We start from the raw sequence: 20638 nt of genomic DNA on the forward strand, positions 1-20638 counted from the left end.
TAATAATTTACGTTATTAGAGTTGGGCTACTGTTTCGGAAGTTATAAGGTTTTTGCACGAGTGGGTGCATGGTTCCTATCTCATGATATTTTACATGCATTCTTTACTAAGAAGTGCATTTTTCATTTGCATTAGAATATTTCTCAAGAGTGTCTGGTTGATATTTTCTTTGTCATAAAGGGCCACTCTCTTTTGCAGGAATCGCACAATTAAAAATAAAAAAAAACAAAATATATGTCCCTACACATTTAATTTGTTTGGAATAAATTAACATAATAAAAACAAGTAGACTTTAGAATATAAAGCACCAAAATTGATCACACGCAGTGATTTAGTTCACTGATTAAGACATTACCAAAATGAACATCGACATTAACTAACAACTCTTTTCCAATATTATTATATTCTTCTTAATGCATACAAAAGTTTACAATTTCATATTTTTTATAGCATTCTACGCTACCGTACATGTTTGGGGTACCTAGGGTAGGCTACGTGAGCCATGTCCGCGAGAAGTAGTTGGTGCAATGATTGTGGCGGACGATGTAGTACTACTAGGTCTTCTTGCTGCATTCTTCCCATTTTCGACAGGTGATCCGCGCAATTATTTCCCTCCCTCAGAGTGTGCATTATGGAGATCCCAAGCTTGGTTAGGAGACGTCGACACTCCTCTATCACATCATGATCGGGGTGGTTGTCGACAACATCTCCCACAGTTAGCAGCATCAAGGCATTGCTCGAGTCGGTCTCAATGATGACATTCTTCAAGTTGTAGTTTTTCGCCAGGGTCAAGCCACCGTGTATAGCCCACAGTTCTGCCGTAAGGCTTGACGTCGCTACCATACCAAGTCGACCGAAGAACCCACCTTCCCCTATCATCCCGTGCTACACCCCCGAATCCCGCTAACCCTGAGTTCGGCATGAAACTCCCGTCCGTGTTTATCTTAATGAATCCTAAAGGGGGGAACGACCAACAGATATAGACAGGCGCATCACTCTGTCGGGATGCTGATTGAACATGACAAACCTTATCTGCGTTTTCAATAACCGGAAAATTACCAATAGTTGGAACATGACCAATAATCGGAAAATGACCATTCTGGCAATTAGCAAAAGGTACATAAAGTAGTGCCATGGATTTGACTAATACTTAAAACTGCAATGAGAATGCTAGAGAATGAAAACGAAAGACACTTAGAATAAGCTCGGGGAAGAACTTATTTATAGGTTATGTTTTGTAAACATAATCCTATTCTAACTAGGATTAATTTCCTAATTGTAATAGGTTTCTAAAATGTGAAAAAAGAAGTTACTAATACGTCATACTTTTTAAACCTAAACATAGTTGGACTAGGATTTCATATTTCCTAAAAGTTATAATTATAGGTTTCTCAAATGTAAAAAAAAAAAGTTATTAATATAGCCATTGTATTTTTTAAACATAAACCTAGTTAGACATACCCTATTTCCTAAAATTAATAGGTTTCTAAATAATTCTAAAATGTAAAGAAAGAATAAAAGTTTCTATAATATAATAACAAATTCAAAATCCCACTAATTCGGTCTACTAGATCGGTACTTAAAAGGGTATGACATGGAATGACAATTCACTACTTATTACGGATCGTTTGATTTCAAGGATAAAAGATAATAATTTTAGAATAAAATGAAGAGTTATTTTACCTTGTGTTTTATTGAATTTTCCAATTTCAGTATAAGCAATATCATGACTATTTATACCACGATTGTGGTAATTAAGTATTATTTTAATATCACATCTATATGGGATAACTATTTCGAGAATTACTAATCTCGGGGTAAAACAAAAAAATGACATATTTGCCCCTTTCCAAACCATTCTACCAAAGTTCTTATAGAAGTCAATGTTAAAATTGAAAACAAAAATTTACGTAGTGTAAAACAAACATATGTTCTATACAGTGGGCATAGCATAGCTAGAGTATAGTTTACACGTTCGGCTGAACCTGTAGTTTTGGTGCAAGTTTGTATTTGACTTAAATAATCTATTGAATATGTACAAATTAAATTATTAATTTAGAACTCATTAACTCAAACAAACTAGATTACCAACACATAAGTTTGAAATCTTTACTCCACCTCTGGTTCTATATCATACTCGATATGTCTCATTTTTAGTCCGATAAGTCAAACATATATTAATAAAATTATATCCATTAAATAATCCATTATTATTTAATTTTCGTATTATAAACTTTGCATTATGATTTCAGTTTAATTTGTTCATAAATCAGACTTATAAAAAATTACTCCTATTACAGATAGAAACATAGCGGGGATAGCTCAGTTGGGAGAGCGTCAGACTGAAGATCTGAAGGTCACGTGTTCGATCCACGTTCACCGCATTTGTTGATTTGTTTTTATTTACTTTCTCTTCTGATGTAGTAAACGTACCCATTTGAGTTTATAGATGATGTAAATTATCTTTAAATAATAAAGAGTACAGCGGTAATGACAGTCTTTTTTTTTTTCTTCCTTGAACGAAGCATTTTAGGTAATTAAGAGTATTAAACTGTAAAGTTAAGCATAATGTAAGAAAGTGAAATGGCAGAGTGTTTTCCTCTGACAATAGTATTTTAACTGGGGAATTTGACACATAATTTGTGTAAGAACGCTTAGGCAAATCCCGAACCTTGGGCGTTAAGCATGTTTAGGGCGTACAATCGGGCACTTAAGGGGTAAACCTCACAGAACTAAGCCTTACATGTAAGCCCCGAGACGTTTTGCCTGTGCCCCGGGGCGGTCCCAGGACTGCCTTTTAAAACACTTGGATCAATGAAACGTAGTTGTCTTTAAATAATTTATATCTAATATTGCATATTCTTTAATACACATAATATCCATATATAAAATAATACATATAGCCCTGCATAACTTAATTCAAATACTATTAATACGGTCAACAAAATGCGGCATCAAATTATGCATGAAATATATAAAAGAAACAAGAACACCAGAGACATCAGGAGTTGTAATTGAACCAAGATGTTAATCTGACAAGGCCATGAGAGAAACCTTTAACCTCACAGAACTAAGCCTTACATGTAAGCCCCGAGACGTTTTGCCTGTGCCCCGGGGCGGTCCCAGGACTGCCTTTTAAAACACTTGGATCAATGAAACGTAGTTGTCTTTAAATAATTTATATCTAATATTGCATATTCTTTAATACACATAATATCCATATATAAAATAATACATATAGCCCTGCATAACTTAATTCAAATACTATTAATACGGTCAACAAAATGCGGCATCAAATTATGCATGAAATATATAAAAGAAACAAGAACACCAGAGACATCAGGAGTTGTAATTGAACCAAGATGTTAATCTGACAAGGCCATGAGAGAAACCTTTAACCTCCCACTTGAAATTGCAGCAAAAATAATGTAAAAAGTACAAAAATTCGTATACACAATAGTTCCACCCCAAAAAAGACTAATACTCAACAAACTTGAAAATCCAACCGACCAGACTACAATTTTTACCTTAATGAAACAAATAAGAGAAGAAAACAGCATAAAAAGGCCGGTGAAGGCTTCAGCTCTATAATACCTTTTGCATGGTGAAGGTTCAACTCTATAGTACCTTTTGCCTATCCATGAATAATTTGTACAAACTTCAGTATTCCACCAGGTATAATCCTGTTATTCTTGAAAAATCATTTACAGGTCATTAGCATGGAATTGATAACATGCATAATCAGTCGAATGCTTGAAAGTTCAGCAGGGGTCGTGGTAGGAAGATTCCGATGATGGTTTAGTATCTGATATACTTGCTCAAAGATAGGCCGCACGTGCACCGCAATCATCGGGTCAGTTGGATTTATGGCCGACAGCACGTCCCTCATCCAGGATAATTTTCGGGCTGTCTCCTTGGTAACATCACAGGCCACCTGCTGAAGAAGTGAAAGAAGTACTCCTTGACTCAACGGGAGAGGATTCATTGATAAGATACCCGGTAGATCAACCTGGTAGAAGGCACAGGGAAACCATTAAGATGCATTGACGACAAAAATATTTTCAAAAATGCACCCAAAAAGGGTGGTGGCTTAGCGGCCAATGAAGCGGGAAAAGACTTGGGAGACCTGGGTTTAAATCCTGGTAGTGACAAAAGTTATGTTGCTCGAACTCTTGAGCGTGTCGGATCCTCCAAAAGTAGTGCATTTTGGTAGGATCTGACACAGGTGCGGCAGCACTTTTGGAGAGTCCGAGCAACAGAGGACAAAACACACTAGATGATTTCTTCAAGGATGGCTTGGTAGCAGATACCAACTTGTATGTATAGCTAAGATGTCAAATGCAATAAACTAGGAAATCAAGACTGTCACCAAAATTTGAAATGATCCATTTCGATATAAGAACCTTTTAATTGAATAAGGTTAGTTACGAGTCAATTTCATTTTCCAACTTTATCATTTGGATGATCTGAAAATCCGTCACTCTACCAGCTTAAAGGATAAGAGGTGAAACATTTGCCTAGTACAAGGAATAGCGTCCCATACAGCAGTCCTAAAGTACCTGATATTTTAACCCCGTCCATAAACAAGTGATGAGAGCAAACAGTATACCTGCAAACATAACCACGTTACAATAGATACATCGCTTCTTTGCAAGGCTGCAGTGAATGCCTCCTCGTACTTGCGCTCCGCTAACAATCGAGATAACTCTTTGGTCGGGTCAACAGGAGCCTCAAGCTATTATAGAAGGTAAAAGTTAGAATCAGAATGATAAGAAAGGACACAATGAAAGCAGAATACGAGTAGCTAATAAGTATTCTATATAGTAAAAGTGATTTAAGGGAATAGAAAGAACCTTCTCATGCAGCAATGGTCCATTACTCATGTGGCTAACCAGTGGATTCAACGACTTGGAATTTCCTCCAGAAACTGCAAGAGTAAGCAATTTCTTTTGACCATCGGCTAGCTCTCCACTCAATGTTTGAGTCATCGATGATGCGGAATTAATGGCATCCTGAAAATTAACTCAAGTATGAATATGCAATTACAAAGAGAGTATAAACCCAACCATTACTGCTGATAACAAGTATATCCAAGAAAATTTTAGCCTCTGACACTCGTTGCAACGACTCTTCATATACACAACGAATTATCCATTTAGTTATATCACCAGAGAAATGTTAAAGAGTTATCATTCACCCAGTAAAACCTCCATAAACATATAACAAAAGTGAAATCACATCTTGTCTATTAGCGAACAACAAAAGTAAAATCTCTTTTCCGAGTAACTACATCTTTTATTTCTAAAATGGAAGTAACAACCAAAAGAACGACACCCCATACACAATCTCATGACATGTATACTAAAAGAGTTTGTCACTCACTATTCTTGGTGGCTGCTGTACCTGTAAATCTCTTGACAAATGAGATCAACATGTATCACTCAATAACTGAGTAACCTTGAAAGCCCGAGCACAAATTCCAAACCAACACGTGCCTAAGTTCGTCTAATAAATAGTGAATTGATTGCCACCCACAAGTATGCCCTAGGAGACGGTGGGGAATGTTCATTGTGGTGCTAAGTTCAGGTATTCAAAAGAGCATATGCAAACAGCCCCTTATATAGAGATTAGAGAATACAAATATTCACCTCTGTTTTCCAGTTAAACATTTAATTACAAGGCTAATGTATACATTGACGTTCGCTATCTATTTAAATAGTGAAGTGGAAGCATGAATATCAACCTACTTAATCAAAAAAGCATGAAGAACCTGAAGCTTCAGGTAGATTCCAATTTTACTTCTTTCATTAGAAAACTGTAACTCCCTCTATTCCACTTTGTTTGACATCGTTTGATTCGGCACGAAGTTTAACAAAGAAAGGAAGACTTTTAAAACTTGTGGTCTTGAACATGCCATAACATGTGTAGCTTTAAGACTTTTGTGGTCTCAAACATGCCATGACATTTGTGTGGCTGTAAAAGTTTTTTTTTTTTTAAAATGAAGTAATAAATTTCATTAAAGAAAGGGGCAAAAGTGTGCCCATATACAAGAACTACTGGATATATAAGCTTCGCATTAAGGAAATATAGAAATATGTCATTCTTTTTGGAACATACTATCAAGGAAAAAGTGCCAAACAAAATGGAACATAAGGAGTATAAAGGACGACCTGATAGAAAGGAATACAATCAGTAGGTTGAAAATACAACAAAATAATTGATAATAAGGGTAGAAAGAAAAAAGGGAAGGAACTGCCCAACCCAAAATTAGCAAGAAACAGAAGGGAAATCATATTAAAACCAATGCTCATAAGACATACCCCTAAAGCATGTACTAATGGCGAATGCATGGATTCAAATTGCTGTAGAGCAGAAGCAGTGTGTTCAGCAAATCCTTTCTGAAATGTTAAATCTACTTGCTCAAACATTGCCTTGCATGACATCTCAAAGGCAGGGATCACCGAAACTTCCAGTGTAGATTTCAAAGTTTCCTGCAGGACAGTTAGAATGTCATTGAGCATCCAACATTAATTTCAAAAACGAAGCATCCAGCAAAAGGAGCACAATGAAGACAGCGGGAAAGGAAAAGAGCAGGTTGAGATGTTCAGAAAGTAAATTCAAAGAGATACTATACTTGTGAAAAGGACATCTAGAAAATATCTTGTACCCAAATTGAGTGGCATTTTTTTTTTTTTTTTTTGAGATGGGCAAATTGAGTGGCATTTACTAAATAAAGAATTGTATGGCTCATGCTCACCTGAAGAACTTGCTTGCCAGAGGTTTGGAATTGCACTTGGATTTGCCTAGCAACGGAAGCTTCCAGTCTGGAGCTAACTGTTTTCTCCAGTTGGTTCACTGCCTTGTCACTAACTCCTTTCTGCACCATACACATTCCGTCTCTGAAAAACAGATTCAAGTTTTTTAAAAAATGGCCAGATTTTCATTATATTAACCTGGAAGGCTTCTGAAATAGCAGTTGATACAGATTTCTCAATGGTAGGGGCAATACTGCGTGTGACAGCTTGTCCAACAGCTGCCAGTTCTTTCTTCATTATCTTTTCAATTAGCCCTGGCATGTCCTTGTTAAAGCAGTTAGATATCAAATTGGTTATTTGTTGAGTACGATCACGAAGTAATTTCTCTTGTTTTGCACTCTCTTCTTGGAAACGAGCCAATAAAGCATCAGAATTGGCCTTGACAGCCTTCTCCATGCTCCGTCCCAAAGCAGCCTCAAGTCTTCTTCCTTCTTTGGTAACTGGAACAGCAACGATCATACTCATCTGCTTTTGCGTTTCTTTTTGCATATTAAGAACCTAAGAAGACACGGTATTGAGAAAACAAAAATGGAAACAAGTCAGAATATCATATAAGCTAAACGAAAAGATAATGTAACTAAGATGATAAAACTACAGGAAGCGCTAAATTTCCAGCATGCTTTAATGTTTCATCAATACAAGACAAAAAACGGTTGGGAAAATAAACAGAGAGTCCTCCCATATAATAAATATATGTATTCTATCACTTCAGAAGTTTGAATGTTCCAAGCAGAGAATTCTCTGAAAGTAGTTTCATGAATGATTAGACATGAAAGAGACCGAGATGACGGAATTTGACTGAAAATAGTGCAATAAATTTCAGGAGGGATTTTTTTTGATAACTGACAAATTACCGAGGGCCAATGGCGCTCAGGTTGAAACTCGGTGAATAATGCACCCCCCCCCCCCCCCCGCCCCCATCTTGTCCACTTAAATATCAGGGTTTGCAATTGTGACATGAAAAGCCGTAGGGGCAAATTTCAGGAGGGAAATTGATCAGGACAAGGACCAATTAACAGATAAAAAAATTCTCAATGGGCTGCAGGAAAAAGCAGCTGCAAGTGGCATGTCAAGGGAAAATAGATCACCATTTGTAATGAGAAAAGTAGTAGTGAAACTTCAAAGTAGAATGACTACAAACAACTTAAATTAAAATAAATAACAAGAATATTATGACCATTTACATTTTACATATTTATGCACAGAGTCCCTGGAGTCAAAGCAGGCACCTGATTTAGAGCCTCATGCATGGACAAAATTTGTGAGAATGCAGCATCCATTGAAGCGTTACTTGAGCTGACACCACCATCATTGGATTCAGATGAGTTGAAAGCACCAGGCGAGGGTGAAGATGGTCCAAATCCTTGAGTGTTCTTTCCCTTTTGCTTTTTCCCTTTGGCACTAGGAGCTGGAGGTTGATGAGCAGAAACTTGCACATTAGAGTCTATATTATTTCCAGAGATCTCCTTTGCAGAATCACAATCTTCTTCAGGGGCAGTTGACGTATGGGTCAGCTGCACAGTTCCAGAAGCCCCAGCAAACTGCCTAGATTCCTCGACAATATAGGTTTCAGGCGATAAGGCACGACATTCTCGAGCCATTTCTATTCCAAGATCAGATGCCTGAGAGCAAAAGAGTTTCTCCTTGTTCTCTGACACAAAAGTGTGTAGTTCTTCTTGAGAGCCAATGTCAGTTTTTGGACTGAATTTAGTTTCACCAACAACCTTAACCTCCACCTCCACATTGCGGGCTTCCTTGTTGATTACAACTTCCTGGATACTCGATTCTCCCTCACTTTTCTGCTCATTAACATGGTTTACCTCAGAGGATGAGTTAGCCATCAATATCTCTGAAGGAGTCACCAGATGAGTAGGGTGCTTGAACTTAATTGGATTACTAATAGCCGAAGAACCATCATCACGTGACATTTCATCTTCATTATTCATTGGGTCACCATCCGACGAAGCAATGCCAGTCAAGTTTGGATGAATGGCATCCATTTGCCTGTCAACGGCTTTAGGATCCCCAAAACGGTCATTGATAGAGGGACCAAGCTCAGAGCTATTTGATGTGCTTCTGAAACCAGAAAGTTTTCTAGCCAACTCAGGACTCAAAGGAGGTGGTGATGCAAAGGGAGCAGCATCAGTATCAGTAGTTATACTGGGCAAACTAGCTGATTTAGATTCCGGTATGGAAGAAGCAAATTCCACAGAGGTAGCCAACCCAGTTCGTGCATCAGTAATAGGAGGTCTAGCTGTAGCTACAATCTCTGCGACACTCTCATTCACTAATGATTTGGGTGCAGAACTAGTTAAAGGAAACTCCATTTGTTTACTACCAGGAGGACCAACAGGAGCATATCCTTCAATACTAGCAGCATCACGTGAACCACTAGATTCCGTCCTTTCGAAGCCCACGGCATTCTCCATGGGAGGTGGCAAGCATTGGGATGAGTCCAAAGCATACTGCTGAATAGCCTGCGTCTGTACACAGTACACCTGAACAATCTGTTCACCATGAGGCAGTAAATCACTTGTTCCAGTGAAACTCAAAATTGGCATTGTAACTGTAAATTCAGCTATGTAATCCATTTGTGTTGCCATTGGGTTCAAGCCATACTCTAGATGAACAGCATATATGGCATTCTTTTTTGCATTCGCTAGTACGAGCAGACCTGCTTGAGACAAGGCTACAGCTTGGTTAAAAAATGCCTCTTCAGCACGAGCTGCAGCAGAACTCTTCAACTCCAATGTTTGTGTACAGTACCATGATTCAGCATCACTAGGAAGCAACCAGCCCTCTTCACTTGCTGATACCCATATCTTTATTTCCCGATTAAGTAAACCCTGTATACCTTTGACTGGTTACATGTGAAGAACTAAAAGCTAGAAACAACCAAAACGTGAACTCATAGAAAAAAGAAAAATAAAATCATGATCAACTTCTGAATGCGTATTCTCCTAAAGCATGATCCCTTTAGTAAAACACAGCTAATTCCTTAAAGCAGACATTTGATTCTATCAGAAGATGCTTACTACAAACTATATTAGAACATACCCCAGTGATGAGTATGATGTGGTCTGGGCGGTCTGGAGCAGCCAGGAAGGTGACTGAATTAACAGGATTACCATCATGAGGCCTGAGAATTGCAATTGGTTGTGGCTTCCGGTCTTCCCAAATCTTTATCTGTAAAACAAGATACAAACCACATGCACGAGTCATGAGCAACCAACCTTAGTTATCAAAGTAGAAGATAAATCTATAGTTCCATCATCAGATCACTTTTTCCCTTTCACAGGGTACAAACCACATCCTTTTACCCTTTTTGTTTTGTTTTTCTCCAGAACTTTACACATTAACAAAATTCAAGGGTGAAGAATGCATAAACGTAAAAATGTGCAAGTATTAAAGAAGAAACCACTGGTTACAGTATGACATTGCCCACTTCCTCATAACTAGCAAAGGACTGCACAGTTGCTGTTGATTCTTATCGGGTTTTTTTTTTTTTTTTTACAATAACATGTTCATTGCTAGCTCTATGTTTTACATGATATTCTTACCAAATGTTCCCGTGTCAGTTGTTAGTTAATTGTTTTAAAATGTATGTGGTGCCATCTCATGAAAAGCAATGATTTGTAGCATGAAAAATCAGTGGATAAAAAGTTTTGGTTGGAGTTGGACTTGTTGCTGAATCATCATTTTACAACGATTTTTTTTTTTTTGAATGGTATGGCTGATATATAGAGCAAAGACTGTTAGGTGTGGAATTGGCCAAACAAGTCAATTCTTTTGTTCACATAGTCGTGATGTAAGCGCTTACCTCATGATAGTCGTGATGTAAGCGCTTACCTCATCATAGGAAATTCATTCCTATAAATAGGTAGCTTATGGTTCATTTGTAAACACACCAAATTGAAGAAGACAACACATCCCAAAGAGAGAGAAAAATCTAAGAGAAATACTCTTAGTGAAAGGCCTAAGTAAGAGAAGGTCTTTGAGAGAATTTTCTGTGGTAAAATTCTTGAGTGTAATTGGGATTGGGGTTGTGAGGTTGAGTGTTGTAAACACTTGTAATATTTCTTCTTTAATAAGATCTGCAGCAGCAACGTGGACGTAGCTCTCACATTGAGGGTGAACCACTATAAATCTGTGTGTGCTATTTATTCTTCGCTTACATCACGGCGTAAGTAGGTTCTGTCTAAGGAGGTTGGTATTTAAGTGGTCCAGCTGTGACCCTCCAATCTTTCTTGGGAACCTGCTTACAAAGGTCGGATTTGGGATTCAAATCCTAACAACTGGTATCAGAGCAACAGGTTGTGTTGTGATTTAAAAACGATGGGAGGCGAAGATGGTACGACGCACGGCATCGGTAAATTCGATGGTACAGACTTTGCGTTCTGGAGAATGCAAATTGAAGATTATTTATATGGCAGAAAGCTTCATGAACCTCTGAGTCCGAAACCAGAGGAGATGAAGCAAGCAGATTGGAATCTCCTCGACAGACAAGTTCTGGGAGTCATTCGGCTGACGCTGTCGAAGAACGTTGCTCACAACGTGGCAAAGGAGAAGACCACCGCAGATATGATGAAGGTATTGTCTGACATGTATGAGAAACCTTCGGCAAATAATAAGGTATTTCTCATGAAGAAACTATTTCATCTAAAGATGATGGAAAATGCTCATGTTGCTGCACACGTAAATGAATTCAATACCATTGTAAATCAATTGTCATCGGTAAAAATTGATTTCGATGATGAAGTGCAAGCTCTAATTTTGTTGGCATCCCTACCAAATAGCTGGGAGCCAATGAGAGCAGCGGTTAGTAATTCTGTCGGTAGTGACAAACTAAAGTTCAACGATGTTAGGGATCGTATCCTTGCTGAGGAGGTGCGCAGGACAGATTCTGGAGAGGCATCGACGAGTTCTGCTTTTAATGTTGAAAACAGAAGCAGAAATTTTGACAGAAACTACAACCGAAATAAGGGCAGATCGAAGTCAAGAAATGGCAGGGGTCAATCCAGACCAGGACGAACATTTGAGTGTTGGAACTGTGGAAAACCAGGTCACTTCAAGAAAAAGCTGCAGGGCGCCAAAGAAGGAGGACAACAAGGGGGCTGGAATCAACGCTGCTACGGAAGACATTGGCGATGCGTTGTTGCTATCGGTTGACAGCCCGATAGACTCTTAGGTGCTTGACTCAGGAGCGTCCTTTCATACCACCCCACATCTTGATATAATGACAAACTACGTGGCTGGGAATCTCGGCAAAGTTTATTTAGCCGATGGAGAGCCGCTAGACGTTGTTGGCACGGGAGACATTAATTTGAAGATGTCAAATGGATCCTCGTGGAAGATTACAAAAGTTAGACATGTTCCAAAGCTGATGCGAAACCTGATTTCAGTAGGTCAGCTTGATGATGAGGGATATGATCTCAACTTTGGTAATGGGTCTTGGAAGGTGGCGAAAGGTGCTATGGTAGTTGGCCGAGGAAAGAAGATTGGCACTCTCTACATGACGACTAGCTGTCGTGATACTGTTGCTGTGGTTGACAACACAAAAAAGACAGATTTGTGGCATCGTCGGCTGGGGCATATAAGCCAGAAGGGGATGAAGCTGTTGGTGACAAATGGCTTAATTCCGAAGCTGAAGACGGTGGACCTTCATACGTGTGAGAGCTGCATTCTCGGAAAACAAAAGCGAGTAAGCTTCTCAAGTGCAGGCAGAGAGTTGAAGGTCGAAAAGCTAAAATTGGTGCACACAGACGTGTGGGGACCTACCACTGTACCCTCCCTTGGAGGATCACACTACTACGTGACCTTCATTGATGATTCAACCAGGAAGGTATGGGTTTATTTTATGAAAAATAAATCTGATGTGTTTAGTGTATTCAAAAGATGGAAAGCCATGGTCGAGAATGAAACAAGCCTCAAGTTGAAGTGTTTGAGGTCCGACAACGGCGGAGAATACACTGATGGTGATTTCAAACGGTACTGTGCCGATAATGGGATCAAGATGATGAAGACTATTCCTGGAACGCCGCAACAGAATGGAGTAGCCGAAAGAATGAACCGAACGTTGAACGAGCGTGGTCGGAGTATGAGAATACACTCTGGACTGCCCAAGACATTCTGGGCAGATGCAGTCAATACCGCGGCCTTCTTAATTAACCGAGGACCGTCAGTTCCCTTGGATTTCAGAATTCCAGAAGAAGTCTGGAGTGGCAAGAAGGTAAATCTTTCATTTCTGAAAGTGTTCGGTTGCTTATCATATGTTCATAATGATGATACGGCTAGAAGCAAGCTTGATCCAAAATCAAAGAAGTGTTACTTTATTGGCTATGGTGACACCGAGCTTGGGTACCGATTTTGGGATGAACAAAATCGGAAGATCATCCGAAGCAGGAATGTTGTCTTTAACGAAGAGGTACTGTACAAAGACAAGCTGCAAAAGAATTCAGAATGTCAGGACAAGGAATCGGAAATAGTCGATTTGAGGGACTTTCCGGCACCTGAGCCGCAGCCAGGTACAACCGAGGCAGAGGAACAAACAATCCGAGAAGGTGCTGATGAAAGTGTTGATTCTGAAACAAATGAACAGACGCCAATCACAGAGCTGCGTAGATCATCCAGGATCAGGAAGCCGCTTCACAGGTACTCTCCATCCCTCAACTACATTCTACTCACTGATAGAGGGGAGCCGGAATGTTATGAAGAAGCAATGCAAGTCGATGAATCGACTAAGTGGGAGCTGGCAATGAAGGATGAAATGGATTCACTATCGGCAAATCATACATGGGAATTATCCGAGTTGCCAAAGGATAAAAAGGCATTGCAAAACAAATGGGTTTATCGGATAAAGGAAGAACCCAATGGAAGCAAGCGTTATAAAGCAAGGCTGGTTGCAAAGGGATTTCAACAGAAAGAAGGCATTGACTATACGGAGATCTTCTCTCCCGTAGTCAAGATGGTGACTATCAGAACTGTTCTTGGGCTGGTAGCAAAGGAAAATCTACATCTGCAACAGATGGACGTGAAAACTGCATTTCTTCACGGTGATCTAGACGAGGAAATCTACATGCGACAGCCGGAGGGATTCAAAATCAAAGGAAAGGAGAATCTGGTGTGCAAACTTCAAAAGAGTCTGTACGGACTAAAACAGGCTCCAAGACAGTGGTATTTAAAGTTTGACAGCTTTATGAAGAAAGCTGATTTTTCAAGGTGCGAGGCAGATCACTGCTGTTACTTCAAAAAAAATTGAAGACTCGTACATGATACTGCTACTCTATGTCGACGACATGCTAATCGTAGGAGCAAACCTACAGGAGATTGACCGGTTGAAAAAAGGGTTATCGGAAGAGTTTGCAATGAAGGATTTGGGAGCTGCAAAGCAAATCCTTGGGATGAGAATCGACCGAAGCAAGGAGGGCATCAAACTCTCACAAGAAGAATATGTGAGGAAAGTTATCAAAAGGTTTAACATGCATGATGCCAAGCCAGTCAGCACTCCCTTGGCTGGACACTTTCGGTTGTCAAAGGATCAGTCGCCGACAACCGAGGATGAGAAGAAGCAGATGGACAAGATACCTTATGCATCTGCAATCGGTAGTCTTATGTATGCAATGATATGTACAAGGCCAGACATTGCACATGCAGTGGGAGTTGTCAGCCGATTTATGAGCAATCCGGGAAAGCAACATTGGGAGGCTGTGAAGTGGATATTCAGATATCTGAAAGGCAGCTCGAGTTCAGCTCTGTATTTCCGAAAATCAAAAACAGGATTGCAAGGGTATGTTGATGCTGACAACGGTGGTGATATTGATAGCAGAAAGAGCACATCCGGGTATGTTTACACATTCGGAGGTACTGCAATCTCTTGGGTTTCCAAGTTGCAAAAGATAGTAGCTCTCTCTAGTTGTGAGGCTGAGTACGTTGCTGTGACGGAGGCCACAAAGGAAATGATGTGGCTACAATCTTTTCTGCGGGAATTGGATCAGGACCACGAGGGAAGTGTGCTATATTGTGATAGCCAATGCGCCATTCATTTGGCAAAGAACCCGGTTTACCATGCTCGAACGAAGCACATACAACTCCGGTACCATTTCATTAGATCATCTTTGGAAGATGGAGCGCTAGTGCTTGAAAAGATCGCAGGGAGTCAGAATCCAGCAAACATGCTGACAAAGGCAGTGACGATAGACAAACTGAAGCTATGCTCAACTTCAGTTGGCCTGCACGAAGTATGAAAGTAGGAAAGAGCTGCTGCATCGATCAAAGTGTGAAGACAAATTAAAATTAGTCTTCAAGTGGGAGATTTGTTAGGTGTGGAATTGGCCAAACAAGTCAATTCTTTTGTTCACATAGTCGTGATGTAAGCGCTTACCTCATGATAGTCGTGATGTAAGCGCTTACCTCATCATAGGAAATTCATTCCTATAAATAGGTAGCTTATGGTTCATTTGTAAACACACCAAATTGAAGAAGACAACACATCCCAAAGAGAGAGAAAAATCTAAGAGAAATACTCTTAGTGAAAGGCCTAAGTAAGAGAAGGTCTTTGAGAGAATTTTCTGTGGTAAAATTCTTGAGTGTAATTGGGATTGGGGTTGTGAGGTTGAGTGTTGTAAACACTTGTAATATTTCTTCTTTAATAAGATCTGCAGCAGCAACGTGGACGTAGCTCTCACATTGAGGGTGAACCACTATAAATCTGTGTGTGCTATTTATTCTTCGCTTACATCACGGCGTAAGTAGGTTCTGTCTAAGGAGGTTGGTATTTAAGTGGTCCAGCTGTGACCCTCCAATCTTTCCTGGGAACCTGCTTACAAAGGTCGGATTTGGGATTCAAATCCTAACAAAGACAGCAAATATAAATGCAAACATTTTAATGGACAATAAGCAAAACTCTCACGAACCGTGCCATCCACTGACGCAGATACCAATCGAGTGGTCATCCACTGGCACATTGACAAATCAGTCACTTCTCCATCATGAGTACCAACAAGTTGTACCCCATCAACCAACCTGTCAACAGGACACCTGAGAGGTTCATCCGCTGAAAAAACTTCAGCTTTTCCAAGTTTTGTCGTATCAATTTTTAAAACATGTTTTCCGATCCCAACCACAAGAATTTCCTGTTGAAGAGGGGATAATAATAGTTAAGAAGAGATCTAGTAGAATTACTATGCTACAAAAGAGTTCCACAAAAGAAAAAGGAGAGAAGGATTTATGGTACTTGTTTGTGAGAGTGCCAACAAACTCGAGGATGAACAGATTCCCCTTCACCAACAATTTGAATAGCAGCGACAATCCTCCCTGTAATTTGGGGCTTATCTTCCTCATCTGGTCCTTCGGTAATTCTCCATATATAAACACGACCATCGACACTTGCACTGAAACATCAGAAAAGTTAGATAGATAGAGCACTTACAGAATACCTGCTATGAATAGAAGAGATTAGCACTACCTAGCCAAAAGGTGCACATCCTCAGCAAAGAAAGCCATGTCTGTAACCCTCTGAAAGAAAATTCATAACTCAGATGAATACAATATGCCGTACTCCAAAATAATGGTTAAAGCATATTATAAACTTCCAATTACTTTAGTTCTTATAAATACAGTTATTTTTTTGCATTACTAAACCAAACAAGACAACTTTTGTTGAATTTTATTCTACAGAATAAAACCTAATATGTAATGGATTTATACATCATTCAATCAGAAAAATTGTACTCGGTTCAGCAATCCAAAATAAGCTAATGCCGGGAAGCCAAAGCCAGCGAGTAATAGCAGCTCCAAACGTTATGATATGGTCCCTTTTCTTAAATCAACGACATGAGGATGATGGTCTTTACTTGAAAGAGCAATGAAGTTTCATCTTAGAGCCATGTCTAGAACACCAATCATACGTGCATACTGCTGCATTATATGTGATAGCAGAGAATGACGACAAAGTTTGAGATCAAATGCCACACATAAAAAATAAGCTATATTTTCCAATGTCCCATGAAACAACCATGCACGTCAATCTCACGCACAGCTAGGCTATTAGCGAAAAAGTGAATATCATGACTTCACTAAACAGTATTCCAAAAATTAGAGCTTCTTCATAAAATCCAATCTATATTGAGAAAACACACAAAGCTTAATGAATTTTCACCACCAACCCCCCCCCCCCTTCACCCCTTATCCCCTAGCACCAAATGTATGCACTAAAGCGGCAAGTGCATCAAACGTGTCTTTTATATAAAGTTTATCACTTAACAATGGATAACTAATATGACTCGACAAAAAAAGGTTAATTAATATATATTCTTACATGAATTTATGGCTTAACCACGGTAACATGGTTGGCGCATGGCAAGCCATTTCCCTACTACAACTAGCATTTTACACAGGGGCGAATTTAGGTGGGAAATTTGGGACATGTGAACCCATGGTCTCTCCGTAAAACTAGATATTTTATGTATATATTTTCTAAAATTGGTATAATATTACCTGCTGGAACCCATGCTACAAGAAGGCCAAATGGTGCACTTGGTTGAAGGTTGAGTTATTTACCTAGAGCACTAGGGATCAATTCCCATTTGACACATTTTTTCCTTCTTTTGTTTAGTGGTGAACCCATGTTCTAAAAATCCTAGATTTGATCATAAACCAGCACAAATATTTATAATGTTCATAAACAGTTCACATAACAAAAGAGTATGAAATTCACATATAATAAAGCTAGGTACATCAATGAAATAAATCCAATAGATTAACAGAACCATTATGCCAACATGTGCAAGACCTTTAAGCAATGATCTCAACGCGGTGTTAATGTTAAGCACACGAATAGCTCCCAATTTAAGTCCATAACATATATAACTCTTATTAACCGCAATTTGCCTCCCTAAAACAAGGCCCCGATACGAACCATATTTCGTAATCGGAGTAACCTCAAGTTGAGGTTGCACTTCACCAGGCAACCTAGAATCTATGTCATAAACAACATGATCCCCATTTAAATGCCTCCCTTTAGGTAACTTAGTACTGCTAGCCATTCACTTCATCGGACTAGCAGTACCGGAATTTGCAATGATAGCCACATTTAGTTACACTAGCATTTTATGCATATTAACCAGCACAAGTACTTATAATGTTCACAAACAGTTCACATCACAAAAAGAGTATGAAATTCACATACAATATAGCTAGGTACATCAATGAAATGGATCTAATACATTAACAAAACCATTATAACGAAAAATGCAAGCGTGCGAAAAAAGCCAACCTGTGCAAGACCTTTAAGCAATGATCTCAACGCGGTGTTAATATTAAGCACGCGAATAGCTCCCAATTTAAGTCCATAACATATATAACTCTTATTAACCGCGATTTGCCTTCCTAAAACAAGACCCGAATCCGAACCAAATTTGGTAATCGGAGTAACCTCAAGTTGAGGTTGAACTTCACCAGGCAACCTAGCATCTATATCATAAACAACATGATTCCCATTTAAATGTCTCCCTCTAGGCACCTTAGTACTACTCAACACTCGTATCATCGAACTAGTAGTACCGGAATTTGCAATAATAACCACATTTAGTTAACACTAGCATTTTATGCATACTAACCAGCACAAGTACTTATAATGTTCACAAACAGTTCACATAACAAAAGAGTATGAAATTCACATACAATATAGCTAGGTACATCAATGAAATGGATCTAATACATTAACAAAACCATTATAACGAAAAATGCAAGCGTGCGAAAAAAGGCCAACCTGTGCAAGACCTTTAAGCAATGATCTCAACGCGGTGTTAATATTAAGCACACGAATAGCTCCCAATTTAAGTCCATAACATATATAACTCTTATTAACCGCGATTTGCCTTCCTAAAACAAGGCCAGGATCCGAACCATATTTCGTTATCGGAGTAACCTCTAACTGAGGTTGAACTTCACCAGGCAACCTAACATCTATATCATAAACAACATGATCCCCATTCAAATGTCTCCCTTTAGGCACCTTAGTACTACTCAACATTCGCATCATCGGGCTAGCAGTACCCGAATTTGCAATAATAGCCACATTTGGTGAAGGGGCAAAATCCGAAATCTCGGAACCCGAATTTGTAGGTTGTAAATGTGGAATTTGTATAGCAGGTTGTTGAGGTGGCGCGCTTAACATAGCCATTAACTGAACACCCGGATTAGGGTTAGGGTTTTGCGAATTGGATTGCTGATGTGGCATGTGGTAATTGAATTGCTGAGGTGGCATATGGTAGTAGATTCCACCTCCGGCGGCGGCCGCGGCGGCGGAGGGTGGTGGGTAAGAAGAAATTAAATTCGGGTTGTTAATCGGGTCAAGGGAATTAGGGTTTGTTGAATTGGGTTTGAAGAATTTATGCATATCAAAAGGTATTCCACCAGGTTGATTTGGATTACCGGTGGAAGCCATTAAAATGCAAGAAAATTAGAATTACTTTGAGTATTAATTTGGAGGGGTAAATATGAAGATTGAAGAGAAAATTAGGGATTAAAAGTGGGATTTTTTGGGGACAGAGATCGGATTAAGTGGAAGATTTGAGTAGTGTGACTGTGTTAAGAGAGTTTGATTGATAAAGTGATGAATTAGATTGAGACTTTTGGGGGGGATTAATGTTATTATGGGAAGAAGATGGGTGAGAATTATTATTTTATGAAATATTGGGGATCAAGTGGGGTTTCATGTTTATAATAATGCTACTTGAATCGTATAGGCTATAGATAGATTTATTTTTTTTTAGTTACTAATAAACCAGAGAAAATCATCGACTTTCGGAAAAGAGTAACAAGAATGGGGCCTATTATGGGATATAGAATATATTATCATTACGTTTCAATGGGTTTATTTATTTCACCTCTTAAAAGGAAAAGAAGTTAAATAATAATACTCAAAATTCAACTTTAGGAATTTTTTAAGACACTTGGTGTTCTCGTAGTAATCTAATCAATTCAAAGGTATAATGGTGTTAATGATCAAAATGGTCTTTAATGTATGAATTTTGGTTCCATTTGATTCTTAATATATAAACATGATAAAAAGGAATTTATTGTATTCTAAAACTTAACCAATTTGATATTAAGTCGTATAAAAAATAATGAATAAGTTAAAACATATCTAAACTATCACACTTTCGCGAATTTTATACCTTAATTATCCAGTGTTCCCATTACATATTTGAATAGGTTAAAACATATTTAAACTATCACACTTCCGCGAGTTTCATACCTCAATTATCCAGTGTACCCGTTAATTACTCTAATCTCAATATATGTTAAAAACTCTAAATCAAATCATCTAAAACACGGATTGAATTGGAAATTTTGTGTTAGAAATGGTTTACCCAAAGCTTGAACAAGCTAATACTAGAAAATCGCTCAAAAGACATCATGAACACCTCGGGGCCCGAGCTAACGACTCGACAAAGTCATAAAGGACATTCTGGATCTAACGGAATTGTCGAAACTTTGAAAAATGATAAAAAAAAAAAAAAAAGCCCCCGATGTTGACTTTGGTCAACTCTTTTCATTTCTTCAACTTAGAACTCTCTAAAATCATCAAAAGCAAATCAAAACCCGCCCAGTTGCCTCAGGAACCACGCCACGCATCCCCGCACATCATAAACTCTGAATGAAACTACGGGAAGGGTAATTTGGGGAAGAAAAAGTAAAATGCATAAAATGACCAAACGGATCGTTGTACAGGCATAGATGGGTTGATCGTTGAAACTGACTCATCGGTTATGAAGCACATTTTAAAGAGGATATGGCATATACCTGACAAATCATCACAA

The 20638-nt window shown here is 38.8% G+C and overlaps 1 protein-coding gene and 1 non-coding gene across 4 annotated transcripts; one reads left to right on the forward strand and one right to left on the reverse strand.

The window, feature by feature from the left end:
• The first annotated feature begins 2311 nt into the window (after positions 1–2311).
• Positions 2312–2384, forward strand: TRNAF-GAA (transfer RNA phenylalanine (anticodon GAA)). Its single transcript has one exon. It is a non-coding gene; the product is annotated as a tRNA-Phe (tRNA).
• Positions 2385–3324: 940 nt separating this feature from the next.
• Positions 3325–19494, reverse strand: LOC132627692 (enhancer of mRNA-decapping protein 4-like). 3 transcript variants are annotated; one of them, XM_060343209.1, is made up of 12 exons: positions 18583–19494; positions 16279–16328; positions 16048–16204; positions 15728–15946; positions 9873–10001; positions 8045–9661; positions 6954–7313; positions 6758–6877; positions 6321–6491; positions 4854–5012; positions 4610–4735; positions 3325–4009 (listed from the first exon to the last, which is right to left on the reverse strand). In XM_060343209.1, exons 1-12 carry the CDS (start codon positions 19258–19260, stop codon positions 3701–3703), a joined length of 4095 nt encoding a protein of 1364 aa, XP_060199192.1. In that variant the 5' UTR covers positions 19261–19494; the 3' UTR covers positions 3325–3700. The 3 variants fall into 3 exon arrangements, with proteins under 3 accessions (XP_060199192.1, XP_060199203.1, XP_060199213.1); XM_060343220.1 differs by lacking the exon at positions 18583–19494 and adding an exon at positions 18088–18375; XM_060343230.1 differs by lacking the exon at positions 18583–19494 and adding an exon at positions 17594–17872.
• Positions 19495–20638: the final 1144 nt, after the last annotated feature.

This window comes from Lycium barbarum, chromosome 1 (genome assembly GCF_019175385.1).
Source record: "Lycium barbarum isolate Lr01 chromosome 1, ASM1917538v2, whole genome shotgun sequence".
NCBI lineage: Eukaryota > Viridiplantae > Streptophyta > Magnoliopsida > Solanales > Solanaceae > Lycium > Lycium barbarum.

What these genes read in the sequence shown, in the direction of transcription:
- LOC132627692 (XM_060343209.1), bottom strand. Translation starts at nt 19,260, where the DNA reads ATGGCTTCCACCGGTAATCCAAATCAACCTGGTGGAATACCTTTTGAT. An exon ending in TGCTTAAAGGTCTTGCACAG is followed by an intron (nt 16,329 to 18,582) that starts GTTGGCCTTTTT and finishes ATTTTCTTTCAG; the next exon opens with AGGGTTACAGACATGGCTTT. An exon ending in GATGTGCACCTTTTGGCTAG is followed by an intron (nt 16,205 to 16,278) that starts GTAGTGCTAATC and finishes CTGATGTTTCAG; the next exon opens with TGCAAGTGTCGATGGTCGTG.